Raw genomic sequence first — 26,247 nt, 5'->3', positions numbered from 1 at the left:
TTTTTTTTTTTTTGTAATTGTTTTGACCTTCTTCGTTAATTAAAGGGAACCTTCTTTATACTGTGTGAAAAATCAATAAGAGTGAAATCGTCGTGCATTCAGGTCTCGTAAGCCCTCCAATGCAAGTTGTCGTAGATAGTCGTAAACATGGGCTTGTCGTCCCCGTCGTGTCTTCATTGTCCTCGTTCCCCCCTCTACTCCCTTCTACCTTCCCGGTCCTCCTCCTCATCTTCCCGTGCTTCCTGTTCCAACGAAGCCCATTGCAGACGCGATGGATGGCGTTTCCTCGGGTGGTGTTTGTGCCAGCTACGTAGGAGTTCGATCGAGCCCACCATACCTTCCCATCCTACCCAAGAGTTGAACTCGTCATTATACCCCTCCCATTTTACGAGGTATTCCACTTCCTCCGGTTGTCCCTTCTTGGGTTTGGAGTCAAGGATGTCCTCGACAAAATGCTCCGTCTCCCCTTTTATGAAGATTGGGGGAGGCGGGGAGGTCTGGCGTTTGAATTTGTCGTGGAAGTGAGGTTTCAGCCTGTCGACATGGAACACATTGTGAATCTTGTGGAGGTCCCCAGGGAGGTCCAGTCGGTAGGCATGACTTCCTACTTTCGACAAGATTGTATAGGGACCTGTCCACTTGTGGTCTAGCTTCTTCATAGGTCGTCTAGTCCTGACGTTCTCCATATTTAGCCAGACTTGATCACCCTCCTTCCAGTCCGGGGCCTCCTGGCGTTTTTGGTTCGCGTACTTCGCATAGGCCTTGTTAGCTACCCCGATTCGTTCCTGGAGGTACGCATGTAACTCCTTGAGGTTGGACGCGTACTCATTGACCTCCGCTCCCTGCACCTGCTCCAGTGTAATGGACAACTTTGGGTGATAACCCTTGTTGGCGAAGAATGGTGAGACACCTGTCGTCGTGTTTGGGGTGTTGTTGTATACGAATTCCGCCATCGGTAGGAGGAGGTCCCAGTCGTCCTGGTCGTAGGAACAATAGATCCGAAGGTATGCTTCCACAGATTGATTTACTCGTTCTGTTTGTCCATCTGTCTGGGGATGATATGCAGTAGATAGGCGGGATTCGATCCCTAATGCTCTACAGAGCTCCCTCCAGAATTGGGACATGAATAGGGAGCCCCGGTCTGAAGTTATGTCGGAGGGCATCCCATGCTTTGAGAAGACGTGTGTGATGAATAGATTGGCAAAGTCCTCCGCATTATCTGTCGTATGACAAGGAACGTATATGGCCTGTTTGGTGAGTCGACAGACTACTACAAGGATGGCGTCGTATTTCTCTGGACCCGCAGTGGCTGGGAGCTGGGTGATGTGATCTAGGGAGATTGAGGACCAAGGTCGTTGACCAATTGGTAACGGACGGAGGTTCCTGTAAGGTTTGGAGCGACTGGCTTTGGCTCTCAGACACGAGTGGCAGCTCCGCACGTAGTAGTTCACGTCTTTGGACAGTCCTTTCCAGAAGAACAGCTGGTTTACGAGTTTCTTGGTGCGTTTCTCCCCCGGATGTCCCCTTAGTTTATGGTCGTGGTACGATTGTAGGACCTCCCTTCGTAGAGTCCCAACGTCTGGGACGTATATACGACCTCCCCTCTTTATCAGCCCATCCTCCCAAACGAAAGATTCCTCCTCGTTGCGTGCAATCCTTTTTAGTGCTTCAATTATAGTCGTGTCCTTTGGAGCTTCCCTTACTCGATTCACTAGGAGGTCCTCGTTCATAAGGATGGTAGCGTTCAGTCGTTCTGGAGGTATGAGTACCCTTTCCCTCCCTGCTAAGACCTGGTCCCTTGAAGCTCCCTTCTTTGGGTACACGTCTGATCTGCGGGTGAGCGCGTCCGGCTTGGCTCCCAACCTCCCTGGGCGATAGTTGATGACAAAATCGTATCCTGAAAGGAGCTCTGCCCACCGGGCTTGTCGTGCTGTTAACTGCTTCGTAGTGGTGAAATACTGCAGATTGTTATGATCTGAGTATACTTGGATCTGGTGTCGGGATCCTTCGCAGTACGCCCTCCATTGTTTGAAGCAGTCCACGATAGCTAGGAGCTCCTTATCGTATATGTCGTAGTTTAGTTCCGCAGAGATCATTGACCGTGCATGGAAGGCGATAGGATGTATCTCCCCCGTTTCGGGATCCAGTTGTGATAGGATCCCTGCTATCGCCAAGTCGGAGGCATCGCATTCGAGGACTACCGGTAGGTCCGGGTTGTAATGTCCCAGAACCGGGGCTTCGGAGAATGCTGACTTCAGAAGTTCGAAGGCACTACTACACTGTGGTGTCCAGTTCCACACTGAATCTTTCCGGAGGAGTTTCGTGAACACCTTGGTGATTCCCGAGTAGTTGTCTATGAACCTCCTATAGAAGTTTGCGAATCCGAGGAATGCTTGGAGTTCCTTCACCGTCCTTGGTTTTGGCCAGTCTATTACTGCCTTCACTTTCTCTGGGTCCATGGACACTCCCAATGGTGATATGATCACCCCCAAATACTCGACGGTGTCGACATGGAACGCACATTTTTCCGGCTTGGCGTGGAGGTGATTTGCCCGTAACCGTTCCAGGACCTTCCTGACGTGCTCCACATGGGACTCCTCGTCATCTGAGTAAATCAGTATGTCGTCCAGATAGATCACCACACAGACGTCCACCATATCGTGAAAGATCTCGTTCATGAAGAATTGAAACGCAGAGGGGGCATTCGTGAGCCCAAAGGGCATTACCAGGTACTCGAATGACCCATACCGAGTTCGGAATGCGGTCTTCCACTCGTGTCCCTGGGCTACCCTGACGTTATTGTATCCTGCGTGGAGGTCAATCTTTGTGAAGATCTTCGCCTTCCGTAGTTGATCCACTAAGGTGCCTATCAGGGGTAGAGGGTACCTATTCTTCTTTGTAATTTTGTTCAGGGCTCGATAGTCGACGCAGAGTCGTAGAGTACCATCCTTTTTCTTGGCAAACAGGACAGGAGCTCCTGCGGGGGAACTGGAGGATCGTATGAACCCTTTCCCCAACATCTCGTCGATGTACTCCTTCAGAGATTTCAGCTCCTTCTCAGACATGTTGTAAAGCTTCCCTATGGGAGGTATCGCATCACCTTCCGTTTCGATTTTGATATCGTAGGGTCGGTGCGGAGGTAGTGTTCTTGCTTCTCCGGGCGAGAATACGTCCAGGTAATCCTGGTATTGGACGGGAATGGATTTCTTCAACTCCTCTGTCTCCTGACGCTTCGATACTTCCTCATCGAGCTCCTTGACGACCCCCCCTTGTTCCAGGCCAGGGTTCCCATTCTCAGGATCCTTTGGTTCTTGCACTCTTTCTGGGTCATTGCTACCACTCGCCCGGAGTATTTCCTTAGTAGGGGACCCCTCCTTCGTGGGCGATATGTGAAGGAAGTATGCTGGGGTTCCCTCCCTCAGTAGACGATCCATCCCAGCTGCTCCTATTAGGCTGATGGGTTTCCCTTGTATGGTGGGGTCTGATTTTCGTTCCACCACATGGGTACCCGCTATGAGCTGCTTTCTTCGGAAGTTGTTGCGTCTTATTGAACCTTTGGGAGTCAGACCAGACCTTGAAGGAATCTTGGGTATGTTCAGGCTTTCGATGTCTAAGGTGGGGAGGTCGGGATAAGGTCCATGCTCCCTCCTTTTCTTCCTCCACCGGACTTTTTGCTTAGCTCCCGGCCAGGAGGAGGATCGTTTTGTGTCCCTACTCTTCCACTTTTGATATGCCTCCTCTGAATCCTTCGTTGGTTTCGGGGTTACTTTCTCCATAGCGGATCGCCCAGCCTCGAGGATTTCCTCCACCTCTTCTTCCGTGCTTTCGCTCGCGAATGCTAGCCATTCATTGATCCCCATAAGGATTGGGTCGTCTGGCCCTAGATCTTTGTCCGAGGGGAATAACTTGTGTGGACCTGGTTGACTCGCTTCGTACTCTTCGTCCTTTACTTCCTCTAGTTTCACCCTCGTCCTTGGAGCTCTAAGGGGAGCTTCCGGAGTTTGTTGAGGAACTTCTGGAGGTGGTTGTGGAGCTTCAGGAGGTCGTTGAGGAGCTTCAGGAGGTGATTGGAGAGTTCCTGCGTGTATTTCTTCGCCGTTTACCCCCCTCCCTAGCTCCTCAGTACCTCCCTCGGCGCCTGGTTGGACAATTTCCGACGCAAGGGCTGCTGAGATTCGAACGTTTCGGTCCTGGAATGTCAGGCAAAGTTCCTTCCAGTCAATTACTGGGTTGTGCATGCGTAGCCACGGCAGTCCTAGCACAATTGGAGCCGTGGGGTGTAATCGAGTTACTAGGAACTCTACCTTGTGAATTGTTCCATCCGCAAAACTGATCTGGTCAGTGTAGGTCTGAGTTATCAATCCTGCGGAGGTAGGTTTCCCGTCGAACAGCTCCAAAGGGATACTGTTTGTTAGGTTAACCAAATTTTCTGGGTGTCGCATAGCGACAGTTTTGTCTATGAAGCATCTAGTTGCTCCACTATCCACTAGTGTGGCATATTCTTTGTCTTCATCGAGGTCGGAGAACGGAAAGCGTGTAAGGATGATGAAGGAGTTGTAGGATCGGGATGTGAGACGAGCTGGCTGACTCCCCGCGAGTGCCGCTCTTATTGTGGTAGGCGAAGGTGTTGCGGGGCTTCGCAGTTCGCCCTGATCTACCTCGAAGCCCCCTGCCCATTTCCCACTTCGTCCAACAGTTCTTGCTCACCTCCTTTTGGTGAGTCTAAGATGTGGACGTTCCATAGATCGTCCATTCCTTCCCGTTCTTCCACCACGATCCCGGCGCGAATCCGTTCTAAAGGACGAGTTGAATCGTCCTTACGACCTCCCCCTTGGTTGGCCGTTCCTCTTCCTCGAGTTGAATCGGCCTTGGAAGCTCTTTCTGAGCTCCCTTGATCCTCCGCTGGACGTTCTAACGATTCTGGGTTAGGGCAGTCCTTTGCCCAGTGTTCCTTTCGTCCACAACGCATGCATAGCTCTTGCCTTCGTCTCCTCCACTTCTCCGCTCTTTCCTCAGGAGTCCATTTCCTCCCGGTGTCGGTGACTCCTGCTCGGAGGACCGCTTCAGTCCATTCTCCTCCATCCCTACAGTGACAGCAGTCTTCGTCCTCCTCTCGGTTTTTGCTATCGTAACTTTCTCCTTCCCCCCAAGCTGCGGACGCCCTCTGTCGTCCCTCTTTCCAGTTGGGCCTGCTTTGGAACCTTCCTGTCGCAGCTGGTTTCGGATTGGAGGTCCATACATCAGCTGGCTCTCTTTCCCTCCGCAAGGGGGACTTGTAAGGAGCTTCAGGTGCTAATTCCAACCCGGGGAAGCGACTCAACCATCCTTGCAGCACTTTTTCACCGTGGAGGTTCCTCAAACTCTCCGCCTGCGCACGTACAGCTCCGTCCAACTTCGTGAACACTCGGGTCCACTCGTCGTAGGATCGGGGTTCCTCCCTTCCAGTAACAACCTGTAGAGGCAACCAGGGAGCTACCCCTTTCTTGAGGTATGTTACCAGAGCCTCGTCGTTAAACCCGGTCAAAGGAGCGTATTCGTTGAAGCGAATGAAGAAGTTGGCGAAGCTTTCCTCCGGCATCTGCTTCATCCAGGCTAACCTCCTCCTTGCCTCGTCCGCCTCGTCGATGGGTCCGAATTTGGAACCGAACTCTCGTTTGAATTCTGTCCAGTCTTCGAGACAAGTGTACTCCCCCCTCAGTCGTTGCCGATTCAACGTGTCGAAGTGGGAGAGTGCTGCACCAGTGAGATGACTAGCTGCGGAAGCGCACTTGTCCTTTTCCCGAGCATAGATGGTAGGCCGTACTCCAAACATCCTTTCCAAACTGAGGACCCACGTCTTCCATGCAGACCGGTCGTCACCTGCGAAGCTTTCGATCTTACCGACGTCGAGCTTCGACTCAATGGTAATCCGATTTTTTTCTTCGTTGCTCTCCCATGTACTTCGTCCCTCGTTGGGAGGTCTAGGAGCTGCCTTACGGTGCCAACCTTGTCTTGGATCGTAGTACCAGGGTTGGTCCGGGTCATAGCGTGTTGGAGGTACGTCAGGAGCTCCAGTGGGGAGCTCTCCTCTGTCCTCCTCTCTCCTTCCACCATTCCTACTCGATTGGTTCTGTTCCCCCTCGTTGGAACCTTCCGAATTACTATCACCCGGTCCCCCGGAAGGTGGTGGAGGAGGAGGAGGCGGAGGTGGTGCCCCTCCCCCGCTCCTTTCTCCCTGTTCTCTTTGACCCTGTCCCCCTTGACTCAGAGGTCGTTCTCGATCTCTCGATTGACTAGAAAAATGTGGGGGAGGTACTCTAGGAGGGGGGTTAAAACCGCCTTTGCCTCCTCCCTCGTTTTCCAACGCGTACGCTCCTCCTTCTGGTCTCCCATACTCCCCTAGTTCAGCTCTTTGCACTCGGGCTCCCCACTCGTGAATACGTCGTCGGTCCACACTCGGAGTATCCGGGATCTGTCCTGCTTGTTCTACCTGGGGGTTTCCATCCCTAGCTCCTGTAGGAGTGTTTCGGTTAAAGGATATTGGTTCCGTAGCTTGCCAGCTCCTTGGCTGGGGAACTACAGGAGAAGGACCCCCCCTCGTATATTCTCTCATTACTCTAGGTGCTCGCCCGGATAATCCTGCCGTGTTTCCTGTTTTGGAAAGGGGTCCTCCAGTCGGTACTTCCCCCGCTGTGAATCCTTTCTTTACCTCACGGAGTTGTTCCTGGAGCGTCTCAATGACCCGAGCCTGTTGTTGGATCATTGCTACCGATTCCTGAGAGCGTGCCGACTCGAAAGCCATGCCAGGTCGGTTCATCTGAGCTCCCGTTACAAAGGGAGTTCCAAAAGGAGCTCCCTGCGGGGGTACCGCCTCTTCGTGAACTGCCAACGTTCTTCGTTGGTTCGGACCCCTTTGACTTTCCGTTCCCACTGCCTGAGATTGCATCGATACCGACCCTTGATACGGAATGACTGATGGATTGCTCAGTCTTGGAGGAACGTGTACAGGGTTGGGAGCCAACCGAGCTGTCAGATCTTGTCCGGAGATCCGGGATGAATGTTGTGCGCCATCCATCCTCACCTCACCAAACTGGTATCGCTGCGTCGAGACTGGGGTTAAAGGTTTCGTTTGCAGGTTAACTCTGGGGGGAGGAGTCGCATTTTGAGCCAAGGCATGTACAGTGGGGGAGGTCCCAGAGCGTAACTGGGGGCTCCTCGTGGCCGTGTTACCGGGGTTAAGGAGTTCAGGAACCTCGGTATTCCTGGGCGATGAATGTTTCTGTGCCAGGAAACGACCATCAGATCCATGGAGCTGCCCTTTCTGGTCAAATTGCTCCGGAGGGAACTCCCCTACGCTTTCGAGTTCGCATTGAACCATATACGAGGTTCCCCGATTATCCGCGACCAGTCTGCGACGGAATTCCAAAGCTCTTTCTAGATTCGATCCAGAAAGTTCCTCCGACAGCATCAGAGTGTCTGATTCCGCTAGTAGCGTCCGATGTCGGGTCTCCTGCGAACACAACATCGCTTCAGACTCCTCACTCCTCACCAGAAGCTGGTGCATATGCCTCATGGGCGTGTACGTGTATACCGTCTGTCCGTTACGGACCCGGACGGGACTATCCTGATCAGGCATTGACTCCACTGGGGCCAGGAGGTGAGCCGTGGTGTACCTCCTGCGTCTACGATTTTTTGCAGCGATTGCGTTAGCATCCTCGTTACTTTCCTCATCGATTTTAGCTGCTGCTTCCGCTAGGTTTGCGTTCCGAAGTATTTGGATCGCCTGGTAGTTCGGTATGTTCACCCTCGAAGGGGGAGGTTCAAACCGTACGGCTCCTGATCTGTAGTTAGAGGCTCGGTACAATATACGTAGCCCTGCTTCGCCACAGAATTCCTTCTCCCTTCCATGGGTATGAGGGAGGAGGGGAAGTATTCCCCTCGAGTTTCGGAACGATCGCCCGTAACGTGCCTCTGCCTCTAACAGTTCCAACATCCTTTCTGGGTCCAATAGGACGTTGTACAGCCAGAGAAAATCTGATCGGTTCGCGGGGGTCATCAGCCACTGCTGGGCCTTCTCTGGGAGGTCTATCTCCAGTTGAGTTCCCACTGTTAGGAACTGTACTCGTAGGTCTGAGAATTCGAGACCGTCTCCCAATATTTCGATCCCCATTGACTCCAATACCTCCCTTAGGACCATAGCTACATCCTCCGGGATACACTCCTGAATTCGAATGACGTCTTCCAGACGCAATGTCATTTCGGACAAGGGTTGTACTGGGAAGTTGGTCCTGCTATGGTGTATTGCGTGTGTACGCTCCCAGTTGGGCGTATTCATAGCTGGGCTCTTCAGGAGACTGGAGAGTGAACTTCCTCGTCTCGGGGGAGGAAGGTTAAGGGACTGTACTGGAGGTGTTGGTAACCTCCGGGATGACGTCCGAGATTGTTCGGATACGGCAGGGGATACCCTCCTCTCTGGAAGTTTCTCCTGTTGTCGTACTGTGAGAGGGTCAGTACTTCCCCCTTGTATCCTTTCGATAGCGGCTACTTGACCGCTGACTCTTCCACCCGCGTTCGAAGCTGACTCCATGTCTAGCTGCGGTATCGGTTCAGGGGGAGGTCCCCTCGTTCCCCAGGTAGGGGAGTATGCGAAACCTCCCATGGGACTACTGGCAGGTTGGGCGTAACCCATGGAGGTAAACCTCCGTTGTGGTGGTCCCATCCCAGGTTCCACTGGAGGGGGCCCCTGAACCTCCGGTTGACGTCCCTCTGGGGTCCGGATGTTACTGGCGGTTTCATCCCCAAACGACTGTTCTGGGATGGACATCAGGCGTTGACCAGCTGCCACCGTGATGACAGTGGAGCTAGCAGCCTGGTTCGATTTTTGAGCTTGTGTCGTGTTTCCACGAGATAAGGCGCTCTTTTGTTTCTTTGATTCGGTTTTGGAACTAGAAGGTCGTTCCGTTGACGTCGCCGACATTTCGTCGCGACGAGTCCGTTCGGTGACGGGAGAGCTTGGTATAATGTAAGACCTGGGTCAAAATAGGTCTTAGGGTAGGTTTTGATATGTGGAGGTTTATGTTGTAGCGTGCTAGGAGCAGGCTGGAGCTCGAAGGGAGCTACGAGAACCGCGACCGAGGACGGGAATGACCTAGTAGTGATTGGAACAACGAGATGGTGACCCTTGAGGGGTTCCTAGGAGGTCCAGGGAGGTCCCTAATGCGTAGGGAGGTTCGGGACGAGTGCGGGACCGTAAGATATTGCGTAGTAGGAGTTGTACTCGCTAGAACGTCAATATAGAGTCGAGTAGGTAGTTTATGCAACGGGGTCTCGAGGGTGTAAGCTCCCGAGAAGGGATATGCCAGGGAGGGTAGGTCCCTGGGGACTAGGTTGGAGGATGGTCGTCCTCGAGTGTGGGAGGTGGTAACGGAGAAGCAATACGTAGTTCGACGTGAGGGGTAGCTTCGACGTTACCTAGATCGAGGTCCCGAAGCTTACGAAGTAGCTAGGGAGCTCTGGGAGGTTTGGGGAAGAGTAGCTCACCAAGCGGGTAGGCGTTGGGGAGCTTTAGTAATGTTCGAGGGAGCTCGGGGACTCACTCGGAAGGCTTAGACTTGAAGTAAAAGCGTATATTCGATCGTACAGACGATCAGAGAGACAATAGACAGAAGTAGAGAGAAACAGAGGTAGAGAAACAGAGAGTAAAGAGAAATCCGTATGGTTAGCAGGTACAAAGGGACAGGGACTGGACCTATGCAAAAGGGTGTGTGTTCAAAATATACCAAGCTGGGGCTTCAGGACATTGCGGCGTTACTTAAATAGGTACGGGAAGTGAACAAGGGAACATCTGGAGGCATGAGGTAGCTAATCGGAGGGAAGGAGGTAATCGAGATTAATACTTAAAGGGGTTATCGGCTAGAGGGTTCTCGTACGCGTGTCGGGGTGAAGGACGTTTGGGTAGCTGCGTCAGAAATACTTGGGGAGGTGTCTGGTGGTACTTGGGGAGGTGCAGAGGACATACGGGAGGTGGGTAGGACGTATGGTAACGTGCGGTGGGTACTGGGACTGGTCTGGTTGTAGCCAGGGCATGACAGTTGTGAGTCATTCTTCTATCCTTTCCTACAACTGAGTTGTGACTTTGTTTTTAGTTGCCGAAAATGAATCCGTTCCCTCGCGATCGAAGTATTATCATTCTAGACAACTGCGCTATTCACAAAACACATGCTCTTCGTGAAATTGTTGAGGCCCATGGATGCAAAATGATATTTTTGCCTCCGTATTCACCAGATTTCAACCCCATTGAAGAGAGTTTCAGCTGCCGTATGTTGCAATACATTCACTTCCATTCTCAACTAACATGTTGTCTGCAGTCAAAGCCTGGATCCGGGGACACTGAATACGAATACGGGATGCATATGATCCCGAGGTTGCATTGTATGAAGCAACTGGCTCAATTACGGGTGAAAAGGCAAAGGGATGGTTTCGACATTCAGGTTATAACCTAGTGTAAAGTAGTCTAAAGAATGTGTAGCTGCAATATGTACGGAATGCAGTATTATAAATGACAAATGTGTGTAAGCATAAGGGAAACAAATATTATCAGCGAAATAAAAGTAGAACAAAATGGATAAGATATGATTGAAGCAATTTATAGTCAGCCAAATGATTTTACAAAAATTCAACAAAATCGAAGGTGAAAAGACTACTTTCTGATGTGCTTGCCATGAGACTTGTACTTGTTATAAGCCCTCATCACCTGCGAATGCTGAACAGGTTTGATGCCAGCATTGTGCCATTCTTGTGGTGTCACATCAGTCAAGCGTTCGCCTGGTTCATACCCCAGTTGACAAAGTCCAGCCTTAATATCATCACTGAGGCCATACTCAGCACAGAAATCAGCCAACGCATAGCCCTCAGGCGCAGCAGGTGGAGACGAGCATACATGAACAGATGGAGGGGAATATTGTTCAGCATGAGCAAGTGAAGTCCAAGTACCACCTGCCTGCATAGCAGGCATGCCACCATACGGATACATTCCCATCGGCGGCGGCATTGGCGCTGGCATCGGATATGGACCATAAGGCACCATGGGCATATTGGGATAACCACCGGGGTATATCGGAGTTGCTGGTAAGGCAGGCAGAGCAGTGGCAGATGTCGACGGAGTATTTGGAGAAGTCTTCTTGATGGCCTGACTAGCATGGAATAGTGCAGATGAAAGCGGAATTTGAGTCCAGCTAACGCCCGGTTTATTGTCTCTCTAGTGGAAATGAATGAGGTTCGATATAACAAAACCATATAAAGATAACATACAATGTCACGGGCCCAGACTAGAAGACGTCCGTGAGTCAGTTCAAAATGGAGGTTGCCGGGACGGTAATGAAAGCACGAAATGGTTGGGTTGTACTCGCACTTTCCCACTGGATCAAGTGACTGAAGGTGCTGTGTAATGCCTTCTAATTCATCGTCAATCTTTCCCTAAACGAGTGTAAGCATTTTGATTAGCAGACAATTTATGTAAAATACCTTCTTTGCTACAGGACCCTGAAAGTCATCATCGGAACTCTCGTCTTCATCAATCACAGATTCAACAGTAGCAGGGATGATTGTTTGAACAGGTTTCTTCATTTGAATAATGACGTAGGCCTCATCCTTTGCATGCTTTTTCCTCAACTTACCAAGCATAGACTGATAACCCTCCTCCATAGTAATAGGAAGCCAAGGACCAGTCGCTGGTGAAAGAAAATGCCACTCGAATGACTGAATGGAAAGGCCAGTGACAGGAGCGGGAACGAGACTGGCAATTTTAGAAAGGAAAGCAGCGTAGTCAGTCTCTGAAGAGACATAGATTGGCCCTCGCTTCTCAGGTTCCTGTTTCGTAGCTTTGCCTTTTGTTTTCTTGAGTTTTCCAGTGATAGGTCGGTCTGGCTTTATGAGGTGCAAGAGGAGCTCAAACGTAAATGAAGGCACTACCGGAATGATTTCACTATGAGAAGCAGCAACAGGAGCCTTTTTAGGACGACCGCGGCCCCGTTTGATAGAAACAGGCTGGGCAATAGGTTCCGGGTCTGGGAATTGCAATTCTTCGTCACTTGACAATTCGACAGGAGGAACTAAGTGATATTCCATTCAATGAGTGTGTTGAACAGCATAGGAATTCAACAGACCTGGAGTGACGGCTTGCAATCCATAATTGACAGTCCTCGGCATATACACTTCTTTGACTAATAAGGTACAAAAGTGCTATTCAGTAAACGAGCAATAATGCATTGAAAATGACTCACGTATATTAGATGGATCAGGTAAGGAGTCTTCTGAAGGCACGCGGCGGGACTGAAAAGCTTCAGCATCCTCGTTGAAGAAGGTATCCAGTTCAGGTAGCCTTGGCAAGGTCAATGAACCACGGGTATGCTGGGTATGGCGGCATCCAGGTTCAGAATTGAACAACGAGTTCCCACGTGGAGGGTACATATACCAATATCGAGGAGGAGAGCGTGAAGGTACCCTTGGAAACATGACGGGGTCTTGAACAAACGGTGCAAGCAAAAAACGGCGGGAAGGAGAGGGAGGCAGAACGTACTCTAACGTACTCTATTCATTACACATTCTTACCCGACGTCAAGGCTCGGGTACCTTTTTATTTTATTTTATTTTATGAGCTCATGTAAATTTCACGAATGTCATCATTTTCCGAACACGCTGTAAGTTCCTGGGAACATTGTTGCACGCTGGTAACTGGCTGTCACTGGTTACTTGTTGGAATATCGGGTGGAGACAAACATCAGCAAAAAGTCAGGCTCACCGTGAGGCGAAACAATGCATCGTACTGCATTGTAAGGTGTGACAACATTGTAAGGCAGCAACGGCATTGCGCCGCCTCGTTCGCGAGAAATTCCTCGTGCCAGCTACAATGAAATTCGGACCTCGCAACTGATGTGAGGATATTTGAGGCTTACGAGGCACTGCGATCCCCCGGAAACTACTGTACATTACCAGGCAACATCGCGCTGAATCTCTCCGTTGGTCGTACTAGATCTCATATATAAATAACAATAATGCTATCATTGACCAATAGTAGGCAAATATACATGATATGAGAATAACAGGAGCAGCAATGCAGAAGCAGTAGCAGGCATAAGCACAATAACTAGAATACAACGTACGAGAGCCAGTAGTTTGAAAGTAACGCGACAAAGATAGGAACAGCAGAATGAATGTGGGACATCAAGATATCGTGGTGGGGGGTGTGTTCCGAGCCTTTCGAGCAGCTCGAGCCATGGCAGTGGTAGAAGTTGTATGTTCGCTTCCTTCTGTGTCTTCACATTCCAATTTGTCTAAATCCCAGGTGTCACGACCGCCAAGCCCATCTTTATGCCCGAACACTTTTCTGAAGAGTGTATTAGAGAAGAATATGAAGATATACTGTCACGTACTCGTTCCAGTCAGCCAGAATTGAAACAACATGTTCATCCTTAGGGTAGTCTTCAAAAAAGTCGACAATTTCGTTATAGAATACAACGTAATCAAAATGATTATCTGGGATGTTCCATTTCTCAACTGAAGAAAGTGCAAAACGGGCCTTAAAGAGAGTCAATAAGCGAGGTAGCTCTCGAAAGCATCTCACCTGTATCGCTGCATATGCAATGTTTCTGCCAGTGACTTTCTTCATCCCATTACGAGCAGCTATAGAGTTTTTTTTGATAAGTGCCGGTTTGAGCTGAACTAATTCCAAAGAAGATAGCAAAGAAAACCTGTTGAGAGTACGATTAGTGTTAGCAAAAAATAGATATGAAGATTGAGATACAGAGAATAATGTGCCGCCAGTGAACAGTCCTTTTTCGATGTCATTGACGTCGGCTAGATCTTGATCATATAGAAAAGCGGGCCATTCTGATGCCTCGATACGGACTCTACGATTCTCAACTTTTTCTATAAATCTAAAAAAGAATGAATGCATATATGCTCATCAAATTGACTGAATAACAAACGTTGGATCATCAACCTTGTTTCGAAAACATTGAGGAATAATTAAACGAAGAGTAGCAGGGTGGTTGATGCCACAAAGAGACTTCGGATATTTTGGAAGATACGTTTCATTGTCTTTGAAAATTATCCAGTCCAGGATGTCACGACAGATGATGCCAGTGTGATATTGTCGAGCACATAGAGCACTTCGAGAGATCTAAGATATGTGCATAAATTCAAGGTACCAGTCAAAAGTGGGAGGGAACATACCTTGTCCAATGCATTGACATACTTCATTTGACCTTTCTCAGTATGTGCTTTCATTAGAAGAGTTTCGAGGATAGGTGCTATTAGTACAAGTTGATCCCATGCCTGGAGGAATGGTTGGTCGGATTCGGCTGGCCTATGAATGGTGAGATGAGTAAATGGTCAAAGAAGATCACTTACTCATATCCCTCTTCGAGGGATTCTAGCTTAGTCATTTCAATTGCACTGATATTGAGGAATGCATCAACGGCACAGACAGCCCAGCGCCCAGCTTTGTCCATAGGATTGATGTGATGTTTTCTAGAATGACTTAAGTAAATAGACGATGAATGACATTCAAGAACAACGTACGGAATATGGATTATCTTCACGCGAGTCTTTTCCTTCCTACCCTTTTCCTTCAATGTATCATCTTGAGCTATGTCATTGTTATTGCCGCCATCAGAAGAATCTGAGTCACTTGTGCTATCGCTTCCAGAATCGCTTGAAGAATCAGAACTAGAGGAGCTACTACCAGCATTGTTGTTAATTTTGAGTAAGCTTGAGGGAATAGAGTTAATGTTTGAAGAACACGGAGGCTTTTTAGAGGATTTAGACAGCTTGACTACAGGAGTAGACCGTTTGGTGGAAGGCATAGTGAAAGTAAATGGAAAGAATTGACAAAGTTGCTTTGACCGCTTTTATAAAGCACATGATCACATTACTTGCAATGATGTGAAGATTGTCAGCAAGGAGGCCAGAGATGATGGCAAAGCAGTGCGTGCGGAGTTGAAGGGCGAGATCCAGCGAGTGACTGCAGTGACGAGGGAGAGCCTAAAAGAGATGCAGGGACGACTGAGGCAGGAAATGGAAAGTAAGTGTAATGAGCAGAAGAAAAAAGCGGAGGCGTACACGGCGAAGGTGGAGGATGTAGTAAAGGATTTGGTGGCAAGAATTGAGGTCCTGGAGAGGCAGAATCGAGAGCTGGAGGGCAAGAACAGCAACCTTGAGTGCAGGGTTGATAGGGTGGCACAAGAGAAGAGGCAAGAAGAGGAGGCACAGGTTGAGAGGATGTCGGAACGGGTGAGAGAAGTTATGGGTTACGGGGCACAGAGAAAGAGGCTGGGGGAGGATGAAATGGCATATGAAGGCCATAGTGGGAAGTTCCCGCGTGGTAACGGTGCAGAGTCAGTATACGATATGGGCGGCAGGGTAGTGAATGGAGTAATGATAACCGAGGGAGTGGTCAGAAGGACTATCGACGGAATGACTCTCACACTCGCGGGAACTATCAGCAGGATCAAGGGTATGGGGCACCACTGCCACGTCTTGCACAACCACCCACATCTGCGCCAACGGCCCCAGCCAGGGATAAGAAGGAGCTGAAGTTGGCCATTGGGGTGTTTCAAGGGCAGTACGCCACAGCTGGTGTGGGTGCTCAGATTGCACTCATTGCAAAATCGGTCCCAAGGAGTGTCATTCCGGGCGATATAAGGAGAGATGAGTATCAGTTTGGGGTCTTGGTCATGACATTTCGGTCATATAATGATAGGGATGCATTTACACGGGAGTGGAGTGCAGGTTATAAAAACTCACTGAGTGAGCGGGAAGGACTGAAGCTCCGAGGTATGGGGGAGGATTTTTAGAGGGGGCTGGGGGTCTTTCACAGGTCAATGAGGTCGAATCTGAACAAACAGAAGTGGGGGTAGATAGTTTCAAAATATGTACTGAGATGCTATGGCAAAGCTTCAAGGGTATTGATTCTTTGCTCAGTCAAGGAAGGCAGCAGAGCCATGGGGGCTGCTGGCAAAGTATCTGCATGAGGTGTTGGAAGTATTCTATGCTGTTGAAATATATCGGCTGGAGTGACACACTGCATGCATATTGAGGCAGGGAAGACCGTGTAGTTCATGATACCATGGGAGGGGTTTTTTTCCGCTTTTCCCCTCAATAACCAGGACATGGATGATCATAATCGCCCCCCTGTATTAGATATGTGTGTTCCATTATTGTACAACATTATGTAATATTGTACAGTACATGGTAAACTGGTTGTTCGGGAATTGGACCTCGCCAGTATAATTCATATCCTATCCTATCCTATCCTTGCACTCACGTTTTGACGTATAACGCTCCCTTACCACACTTGTTTCGCTGCTCAACCTCTATATATTATATAAATGGTTAAAACTATTTGTACATCTGTCATATGCATGCAATTCACCCATACGCTTCCCGGCCCGGCCCAGAGCGGCCGGACTTCGGATTAATAACCTTGTGACCTACATTCTATTTATTTATTATTCCGAGCTTTCATCGAGGTCTTCTGACTGTATCTGGGATGTATATAAGCTAGAATACTTTGTACGTTGTAGTAAAGCTTGAAATCAAGTGTACCATCTTATCCCAGTCTTTAATATCTTCTTTACCCTTTGCTTCCGGACTCCCGGATCACAGGAACCCCATCTAGGCTGCTCATCTTGACATTATATCCTTGCCATTATATTCCCGGGGACACCAACAGTGTGTGAAGGGTGTTGCTAATAGCTTCACCGACGTCCCACTCCCAGTGTGTACTACAGGCCAGTACTCGGCTCCGGACCTCGGAGTTATCCCGGGCCATTTCCGGCCCATATCTGGCCTCAGAACCTCTATAGTTATTGACCTGTAGGCACGGTCTTGTCAGTATTTCAAGCTTTCACTTCATTACACTGTTCCTTCACCGAAATACCCCTCCATTATGTCCTTTGGCTCTGATTCAGGATCCTTCCTCGAGTATGCCTTATCTTTACCTGATCCGGTCGGCCCGGACCCGGAAACTTCGGATTCATCGGACCAATCTAGCCCATCTGACCACAATTCTGAACAAGAATCAGTTCAGTCCAGTACTATTTCCGATCCTGACCAGTCAAGTTATGACTCGGAATTTCCTGGCCCATTTGATTATGATTATCTTCATGAATCCTCTGACTTCGACTCGGATCACCCCGGCCCTTATGATCTCCGTTACCTACATTCCTATCCTTCATCCTCAGCCTCAGACTCGGTTGAGTCTTTCCACTCGTTTGCCTCTGATAACTCCGAAGCGCCGGAACTCCGGCCCGGTGATGACAGATCTGGTCATCCTCACCTCGGACCCGATGGCAGGCTTTTGGACTCTGAGAGGGAAAGGCGCAGGGTGCTCGGGTTGTGCTTTTATTGTGGAGGAGAACATATGAAGGTAGATTGTCTCAAACTGCAGGCCTGTACAGGACAGAACTACGATGCAGATAACTCTGAATCGGATGTTCCGGGCTCCAATGATGGTTCCGAGTAATTCCTAATTTTTTCTACATTTTAATTCCGACTTTTCCGACCATTTCCGATTTCCTTTCCTTTCATGATTTTCACTTATTTGACCTTACAAATTCCTTTCTTTCCGAACTTCGGCCCGATTTTTATGCCTTTCATGATTATTGATTGTTTGACATTATGATTTACTTCATTTCCGAATTTCGGCCCGATTTTTTGCCATTACTATTCCAAATATTCATTTTCTTTATGCTAGAACACATTTCCGCTTTTTCCGAAATTTCGGCCCGAGATTTCGCACCTTTCCATGATCAATTTTTGTTGACAGTATAATTTACTTTGCTTCTAAGCTTCGGACCGCTTTTTTTCCCATATGTTCCACTTCTGTTTCGAGTTTTTGAATATTCAGGTAATGTTTCATTGTAATAACTATTATTGCTTCATTCCGGCCCGATTTGGCTGATGTTTTTGCTTATTATTGATTACTAATTATTCCATTCCATGTTTCCGACCTTGCTCCGATTTTCCCATCATTTTATTGACATTATCTCAAGCTTGCTCATTAGCACTTTGTCATGCCTTGCCTGATTTTGCTTCCTTACCTATCATATTCCTCCTTACTACCTCCCTATATCTCCCCACTGTATACCCAGAGCTCCCCTTGTCCGCTTTTACCATTATGTAATATGCCACATGGCTGTCACATGTATAGTATTTAGGCTGGGGACTCCCCTCGGAGCTCCCCAGCGTGTTATTGTCAAATCTTATCTGGAAACTCTTCCAACCTGGCTTGGTCCCTGTTAGTACAGTCTACTTGTACTTGCTAACAGGGCCTGACACGTCTCACCTGTCATACATTTCCTCTTTATCTGTTTCCCTCAACTCTGTTTCCTTCACCTCTGTTTCACTCAACTCTGTTTCTCTTCTCTGTCTCACCTCTCTGAACACCTCTCTCAACTTCCTGAGCCTCTCCTACGACTTACAGTCTACGTCGAGGCTCCACACCCCCAACCACCTCCATCCTCACCAACTACACCTCCTTCCCCCACTCCAGGACCTTTGGCTAGGTCCACCCAAGCTCCGCAACCACCACTGGTCAGGCTCCCTACACCAGTAGCGGCACTTATCCCACCTCCCCTTGTACGGCCTAGGCAGCTGTCCTGCTTGCTTAGGCCCAGTCCAGATAGGACGAGAGCAGGCCTTTTGTGCCAGGCCTCACACACTTCCATTCACTTATCTGTTATCATTTCTATTTATGTTGATTCCTTGCTTCACCCACAAGCTGCTCCTCTGTTTTAGTAGGATTTCATTGATTATTTGTTAGGATACAGTTTCTACTCCCACTTAGATCCGTTGATCTCCCGGGTAGACTGAAACACTTTTTTCCAACTCATTTTTTATGATTATCCTTATAGCGCTTTCCGGCTTTGCTTCCCATGGAACTTCCGGTCTCGGGATGGTTCTACCATCATTCTGGACACTTTGTGTCAATTTCGGCCTTTTTAGGCATCGCTCTTGTGTGGATATCAGCTCAGGTTATCATTTTTGGCAGCACTTTGTGTTGATTGGTATGCCGGACTTTTCCGCAGTTTCCGACGATTTTTCCGGCCCAATCCCGCCCCTCGGCTCGGATTTTATTCCGAAATTTTCCCTACTCCATTACCCTATCCTCCTACATCACCATTTACTCCAACTTCGGCTCTTGATTCATGGCTTTCGAGGGCTCAAGCGTACTTGGGGGATACTGCTGTATTCCAGTCCTGTATTCCAATTTTCGGACCGGCTGCTCCCGATTTTTCCGAATTTCGGAACTTGTTTTAGTCTTTTGAGACTTCAGAACACTTTCCGGCCGGCCCGGACTTCGGAAGTTACGTGGTCATCCATTCTTTTGTTGATTATTTTGTTACGAGTTTACTTTCTTTCAATCTGGTTTTTGTTTGCTTTATTAAGTTTCTTTGACCCCCTACATCGGCAGGCCGATCCTTTCCAATTTCTCCGAAACTTCCACTTTTAATTTATTCTTCACTACTGGATCTAATCCAATCCCTTTGCTTTACTATACTTTACTATTTCACTGCACACATATTTACAGAGGCCTTCGTGGGCTCAGGCCTAACGGGGGGATACTGTCATATGCATGCAATTCACCCATACGCTTCCCAGCCCAGCCCAGAGCGGCCGGACTTCGGATTAATAACCTTGTGACCTACATTCTATTTATTTATTATTCCGAGCTTTCATCGAGGTCTTCTGACTGTATCTGGGATGTATATAAGCTAGAATACTTTGTACGTTGTAGTAAAGCTTGAAATCAAGTGTACCATCTTATCCCAGTCTTTAATATCTTCTTTACCCTTTGCTTCCGGACTCCCGGATCACAGGAACCCCATCTAGGCTGCTCATCTTGACATTATATCCTTGCCATTATATTCCCGGGGACACCAACAGTGTGTGAAGGGTGTTGCTAATAGCTTCACCGACGTCCCACTCCCAGTGTGTACTACAGGCCAGTACTCGGCTCCGGACCTCGGAGTTATCCCGGGCCATTTCCGGCCCATATCTGGCCTCAGAACCGCTATAGTTATTGACCTGTAGGCACGGTCTTGTCAACATCATGCGGGAAATCTTTCGATAGAGGTCGTGGACTCTCTAACCATCAGAGGATCTGTCCAGGAACGAAACATGTACGGATAGACCAGGCCAGAAGCAGGGCTTCTGCTGCTGAAGCTCTTCGTAAACACCTCAAAATGAAGATAAAGAATCAGAAAGCAAAAGTGGATATCAGGGTAAAGTAACAATTCATTCTTTGTTAAAATTTGGTTGCTCAAGGTGATTCAGGCTCAGTCTGAACACGAAGAAGTTGACATGAATGGGGAGGACAAAAATCAGGACACAGTTTGGAAGGTACGCTAGACTCACATGTATACATTGAATTTAATTTTTATTGATTCATGCTCTAATCAGGATGTTGATACGTTTATGTATGATGAAAATATACCCATCGAACATGAGAACGAATATCAACCTGATGATATTGACTTACAGCGGGAAGCTGATGCTCTTATGCCAGTTGTTCCTGCAGGGCGACCAAAACGCCAGCATTTCCTTCCTGCAACATTTCGTGACTTTGTCCCCTCTCAACCTTCCACTCTTCCATCCGGGTTACCATCCAAAACTCGAAATGGCTTGACACCTCCGCTTCCAATTTCCATTCCTGCAACTCCAACTCGGAGATCTCCCTCTGTTCAAGATATACATGCTCCTTCGTCTACAGTATCCACAGAGCCTGACCAGTTTGGCCTTTTTCGCGAGTACATTCAGTATCCAACATATGAACCAGATGAATTCAGCTCGTTTGATGATCTTTGTGATGCAAGCATGTTCAACATATCTCAGCCTCCTGCGCGCGATCCAGAGAGCGGCTTTGGTCCACGGAAATATGCTTCGGATGCGCTTTCATCATCTAGTCATAGATTTCAATCTTTGTCTAAGTCAACGGATTCATATGCTCCCTTCCCAAACACGTCTACCTACCACATGATGAAGTTTGCATATGATGAACGTAACGACAATTCTTTTGGCCTTGCTGGGATTCAGAGGGTAAATGAGGAAATTATCCAACAGCCTGGCTTCGATCCTAAAGACCTCCGAGGGTTCAACGCTCAAAGAGAAGCAAGGAAACTTGACGAATTCATTGCATCTCAGTCCGTCAATTCAAATCTTCCTTTTGACACTCATGCGGGCTGGAAGAAGAGTTCGGTGAAGATATCCCTTCCCTGTACTGGAAAGAAGAATAGCGAAGACAGGGCTCCTACAGTTGAAGTTGACAATATCATTCACCGAGACCTGTTGGAGGTTATGAAGGAAGCTTACTCATCCGAGGCTACAAGCAGATGTGGGAGCGGTAACGAGCTTGCCTCGTTTTTGTGTGAAAGAGAAAGGAAGGAATCTAATACACAATATGCGAGTTCACTGCTATCAAATTTATTTAATAGCAAGGGGTAGCGTTGGCAAAGGTTCCGCAAAGCTTTGAAAGCTAAGTAAGAAGCTTTGATCAATCAATTTGAATCGTTCTAAGGATTCGATATATTCCTTTGATCAAGGTAGATTCAGCACGATTCATGCTTTGGTTTGTATTGATATGGGTATATCAAGAATTGGGGTTTTTGAATCAAAGTAAATTAAAACCGGAACACACAGACCCCTAAAGAGGGCTAGAACTATGTGCTGGCACAACCACACAGCGTGATTTGCCCTTAAGACCAACAACTGATCCTAAGTTCGAAGAATACCCAACAACTGGATATACTTCTCGCAGTCACAAGGAGCAGAACACAACGTTCCTATACTCACAAGTGCCAGGCCCGAATGGCTGCTAGTGAAGAGGTTTCAGTCTGGCGGGAGTGTGTCTTTCCTTTTTACGGATTAGCACTGCAACGTCGTCCCAAAATCACTTGTATTCCAGATACATTGGATCGCTATTTATACATACAGAATATAGAGTCGCACAGTACAATTAATTTAATACCATAAACGTTCGGAACCGCAAGAAAACTTCTACAATCGGTCAGATACTATTTAATTTGAATCTTCATGTCCTTATTTGGTCCACAATGGTTCCAAGATTCAAGTATACCTCCAAACATAGGTAGGTACTTCGTTATTCATTTAATTTAATTGTTTTTGGAGAATGACTCGAATGGTGTCCAACTGCCATTGCTGTTCAACACTTACTTCGATCATTTGTCACCTCGTCCAGAGGCAAATCAGCTCTCCTCGATTCTAATCCTATCAATCTGATTCATCTGGATTAAACTAATTGCTTCTCTCTTTCAATAGACACCCATTGTGCCTATACTCTATTAAGGGAGTTACGCATAGTATTTATTTAATTGCATTCTTCAATATTTTCTATGTCAGGACTCTTTGACATTCATTTGATATGTCTTCGGAGCCTCGCAGTACTTCAATCGTTCTTCTAGTCATTTTCCTCAACCATGCAACTGCCAGTGTAAGGTCCAATAAGAATACCCTTGGTATGTCATACGTGAATGGTCATCCTTTGGATGTAGTCCGAGTCTAGTATAATCCTGCTTGACAAACAGGTAGACTGCTATCCGAAGGTAGTATCGGGGATGGGTAAACTAACCACTTGTGGTAGTATGGGTATATGGTCCCTTCAACTTATTAGACTGATTCAGTATTGACTTTGACTGTCAATCTGGGTCTCAATTACAGTCCTCTCGATACAAATCTATACGTGAAAATGTCACAATTCACAGCATAGACGTCTAGCCAAAATTTAGGCGTGTCAGCGGGATGAATATCCAGAACCTATTCGGGTCCATGGCGAGGTTTATACTTCGGATGCATTCCTTCAGATGGAGAGTGAGGTTTTGAGCAGTCCAGCTGAGCCAGGCTGTAATCTCGAACGCGTTGTGGTTCCCATCATGGCCTATTCAGATTCTACACACCTTGCCAGTTTTGGTACTGCTTCCATATGTCCTGGTTATCTCTGGTTCGGTTCTCAGTCAAAATACTCTCGTGCGAAACCAAGTAAGTTCGCTGCACATCATCTTGTGTATTTTCCTTCAGTATGTCTTTCACATAGTATGCAAAATATCTGCTCAAGGCCTTTCTAGCTTCCAAAAACAGTCAAGGATGAGTACACAAAGCAATTCGGTCATGCTCCAAGTGATGAAATGAAAACTCACCTCAAACGGGAACTCAAACATGAGGTTTGGAAGCTTCACCTCACGGTAGCTTTCCTTCATGCATATGTCCATGGTGTTGTGGTTGAAGGGCCTGATGGTATCCTTCGAAGACTATATCCTTGATTCTTTACTTACTCAGCTGATTATCCTGAAAAGTAGATATTTATTCTGCCATCGATTTAGTTGTGAATAACTGACAGTTTTATTTAGGATACTCCTGGCCAGTATCAAGAATCTCGGTACACATCTATGCCCTCACTGCACCATCAAAACAAGTGAAGTTTCTGGAATAGGAACCTGAGAAGACATGGCTAGCCGTGAGACCTCTCGCCAAATCGACAATAAAAGGCTTCAAAAAATGATTGAGAAGGCAAGAAAGAAGTTCTTCAAACATGGCAAAGGGATCGGAAGCACTGCAGTTGAGAATGAGTTAAAGGGCTCCTGTACTCCTCACCGGGTACGTTTCCACTGATTCAAGCTTTCTCAACAATTAACGATATGCAGAATGCTTTCTCTGCAGCTTTCCATGATCTCGGGTTCAACTATTTTGCTCTTTTTGTAAATGATATTATACATGAAATCGAACTTGGTACCTTTCGAGACCTCATCATCCACCTCATCCGTATGTGTCATGCAATGGGGAAAGATACTGTACAAGAGCTCAACCAGAGGTTCGTGTTGTACTTGTCATTCATATATGAATCTCATGTTCTTTAGATTCCGAAGTGTTCCAACATTCGGACGTGGAACTATTCATCGATTTGTTGACAATGTATCAGAATTGAAAAAGCTGGCTGCTCGTGATTATGAGGATCTACTCCAGGTATGTTCAACTTTTTATCCTCACTTTGAGTGCTCATTGAAGTGGTCTAGTGCGCACCAACTTGCTTCGAAGGACTCTTCGCCACCAGGTCTCAAGAGATTGATGACCTTGTTCAAAACCTGCTTGCTCATATGGCCACCTGGCATGCTTACGCCAAGCTGCGCCTCCACACTGACTTGACATTAGAGTCATTTGAGGTGGCAACCATAGAGCTGGGATGTCTCCTGCGTACATTTGCCATTCAAACTGCTGAAAAATTTGATACTCAACTCCTTCCTCGTGAGGCTGATGCTAAAGCTCGGCGAAAATCCAAGAAGAAGAAGACTGACAGTCAAAATAGGAACAAAATAGCAGATAGCAAACCACGTCGCAAGCTTTTCAACCTCAATACCTACAAGTTTCATGCACTTGGAGATTATCCTTGGACCATTCGAACATTTGGAACTACAGACTCTTACAGTACACAGCTAGTGAGTATTATCTATATATTGCATTTTCGTTCTTTAATGCATGTGTAGGGTGAATTGGAGCATCGTTGTATCAAAAGACTCTACATCCACACCAACAAAATCCACTTCACATTTCAAATTGCACGGCATGAGCAGCGTCGACGTGCACTCAAGAATCTTTTACGAAAAAAACCAACTAACATCCAACATCGCGCTACTCAATCAAAGGTTTCAAGACCTTCACTTTCCTTTGATGACTCCGATCCTCTTCCGTTCACAGACCCTACCACACACTACCACATTTCATCAAGCACACGCTTCTCTGAGAATATAGTCACTTGGCTTGGTGATCTTCAATATGATCCCGCATTTACGGTGCGTCAAAGTTACCATTAGTCATTGTTAAGTCTTTGTACTGACCGATTTGTAGAACTTCCTTCCAAAACTTAAGGATCATATCTTGGAACGACTTCTTGGCATACCTCAAAACGAACATGAATTTTCCGCTGCACAGCGTGCTACAATTACCTTCAAAAATAACAAGATCTTCCGCCATAAGGTCATACGTCTTAATTATACAACATATGACATGCGTCGCAACCAGGACTCATGCAATCCTCGAACCCACTCCGACATCATGATGCTCTCTGGAGACCCAGAGACCTCCTCCGAGCACCCTTATTGGTTCGCTCGAATCATTGGAGTCTACCATGTTGATGTCATTCATTCCGGTGGACTCTCTCAATCCCTTCTTGCTCAAAAACTTGACTTTTTGTTCGTTCGCTGGTTTGGACTAGCAAATGAACAGGAACAGTATGGTATCTCCACCAAGCACATGCCAAAGCTCGGCTTCATTGACACCAGTAATCCGGAATCGTTTGGATTTGTTGACCCTAGTAATGTTATCCGTGGATGTCACATTATCCCTGCATTTTCCGATGGGAAAACTGACCAATTTCTCGTTGGTCCTTCGTTAGCAAGACGGGAGGCCAATAACGGTGAAGATTATTTTCGCTACTATGTGAACATGTGGGTTGATCATGACATGTTCATGCGCTTTCGTGGTGGCGGCGTTGGTCACAAGTCCACTCTCTCCTCCACCCGAGTTTTTGAAGAGCAAAACAATGTCAAGCCTGGAGATAAGGATAGAATGTTCGATGCAGCAGCTACTGCTCTTGTCCATGAGGAGGATGGAGAGAGTGATGCTGTTATTGTCAGTGAGGAGGAAGAGGAAGTGGAAGTGGCAAATCATGGTAGTGATGGTGAGTTGGAGGATGTTCTAGGGCCAGAAGATGGAGAAGACAACGGGATTGATGAAGACTATGAGGGGTTTGCGGAATATTAGTGCTTAAATTTCATATTTTGTGTTTCTCGGTTCCGGTTTCGGGTGGCTGGCTTTCGGTTTTTTCGCTGGTTGCGATGTGGCGTTCCTCGTGCTTCGTTGTACTGATTCTATAGGACCCTTGTACTTCATCGTACTGATTCTATAGGATCCTCGTACTTCATTGTACTGATTCTATAGGACCCTCGCATTGCATCGTGACAGTAGCTCCCATCGTGTCACCTCGGAAGTCACCATACAGTACATATTCATCTCAGGATGCATCGCAAATGCACCTGGAATTTGCAATGCAACACATGCGACGGTCTCTTTTGCTGATGAATCCATGCTCGTCACTATCGGTTGTTTATGGTGCAATCGGGTATAACACAACCAATTTGGAACAACTGAATTATCTCACGTGAATTTATTTAAATTTCTTATCCCTATTACAGAAATGCA

General features: G+C 47.4%; 6 protein-coding genes across 6 annotated transcripts; 4 read left to right on the top strand and 2 right to left on the bottom strand.

Moving 5' to 3' along the window:
* Window positions 1-10,678: 10,678 nt before the first annotated feature.
* Window positions 10,679-12,492, bottom strand: C8R40DRAFT_1240069 (uncharacterized protein; the record flags this gene model as incomplete). Its single annotated transcript, XM_046233507.1, has 5 exons — window positions 10,679-11,236; window positions 11,290-11,454; window positions 11,503-12,089; window positions 12,144-12,200; window positions 12,261-12,492. The coding sequence occupies 5 exons, from the start codon at window positions 12,490-12,492 to the stop codon at window positions 10,679-10,681; spliced, it is 1,599 nt and encodes a 532-aa protein (XP_046082144.1).
* Window positions 12,493-13,200: 708 nt separating this feature from the next.
* On the bottom strand, window positions 13,201-14,843 carry C8R40DRAFT_1175019 (uncharacterized protein; the record flags this gene model as incomplete). The annotated part of the gene is made up of 7 exons (XM_046232273.1): window positions 13,201-13,363; window positions 13,410-13,555; window positions 13,601-13,913; window positions 13,965-14,158; window positions 14,212-14,344; window positions 14,389-14,508; window positions 14,560-14,843. The coding sequence occupies 7 exons, from the start codon at window positions 14,841-14,843 to the stop codon at window positions 13,201-13,203; spliced, it is 1,353 nt and encodes a 450-aa protein (XP_046082143.1).
* Window positions 14,844-16,763: 1,920 nt separating this feature from the next.
* C8R40DRAFT_1123921 (uncharacterized protein) lies at window positions 16,764-17,552 on the top strand. Its single transcript, XM_046228915.1, has one exon. It carries the CDS (start codon window positions 16,928-16,930, stop codon window positions 17,501-17,503), a length of 576 nt encoding a protein of 191 aa, XP_046082142.1. The 5' UTR covers window positions 16,764-16,927; the 3' UTR covers window positions 17,504-17,552.
* Window positions 17,553-20,225: 2,673 nt separating this feature from the next.
* Window positions 20,226-21,511, top strand: C8R40DRAFT_1175016 (uncharacterized protein; the record flags this gene model as incomplete). Its single annotated transcript, XM_046232272.1, has 4 exons — window positions 20,226-20,264; window positions 20,317-20,382; window positions 20,443-21,406; window positions 21,474-21,511. 4 exons carry the CDS (start codon window positions 20,226-20,228, stop codon window positions 21,509-21,511), a joined length of 1,107 nt encoding a protein of 368 aa, XP_046082141.1.
* A 1,417-nt stretch (window positions 21,512-22,928) lies between these two features.
* On the top strand, window positions 22,929-23,315 carry C8R40DRAFT_1175015 (uncharacterized protein; the record flags this gene model as incomplete). The annotated part of the gene is made up of 2 exons (XM_046232271.1): window positions 22,929-23,072; window positions 23,121-23,315. 2 exons carry the CDS (start codon window positions 22,929-22,931, stop codon window positions 23,313-23,315), a joined length of 339 nt encoding a protein of 112 aa, XP_046082140.1.
* A 311-nt stretch (window positions 23,316-23,626) lies between these two features.
* C8R40DRAFT_1123916 (uncharacterized protein) lies at window positions 23,627-25,823 on the top strand. The gene is made up of 6 exons (XM_046228914.1): window positions 23,627-23,863; window positions 23,910-24,015; window positions 24,066-24,485; window positions 24,534-24,839; window positions 24,895-25,462; window positions 25,549-25,823. Exons 1-6 carry the CDS (start codon window positions 23,691-23,693, stop codon window positions 25,575-25,577), a joined length of 1,602 nt encoding a protein of 533 aa, XP_046082139.1. The 5' UTR covers window positions 23,627-23,690; the 3' UTR covers window positions 25,578-25,823.
* The last annotated feature ends 424 nt before the right edge of the window (window positions 25,824-26,247 follow it).

Source organism: Lentinula edodes, assembly GCF_021015755.1.
Source record: "Lentinula edodes strain Le(Bin) 0899 ss11 chromosome Unknown C8R40scaffold_40, whole genome shotgun sequence".
In the NCBI taxonomy this organism is placed as follows: Eukaryota; Fungi; Basidiomycota; class Agaricomycetes; order Agaricales; family Omphalotaceae; genus Lentinula; species Lentinula edodes.
Note: the sequence above shows the minus strand (reverse complement) of the source record. Positions and strands in the feature narration are given on the sequence as shown.

Coding starts and splice junctions, on each gene's coding strand:
- C8R40DRAFT_1123916 (XM_046228914.1), top strand. CDS start 23,691: ATGCAGAATGCTTTCTCTGCAGCTTTCCATGATCTCGGGTTCAACTAT. Junction 23,864..23,909: donor GTACAAGAGCTCAACCAGAG/GTTCGTGTTGTA, acceptor CATGTTCTTTAG/ATTCCGAAGTGTTCCAACAT. Junction 24,840..24,894: donor AATATGATCCCGCATTTACG/GTGCGTCAAAGT, acceptor ACCGATTTGTAG/AACTTCCTTCCAAAACTTAA.
- C8R40DRAFT_1123921 (XM_046228915.1), top strand. CDS start 16,928: ATGTCCTTTGGCTCTGATTCAGGATCCTTCCTCGAGTATGCCTTATCT.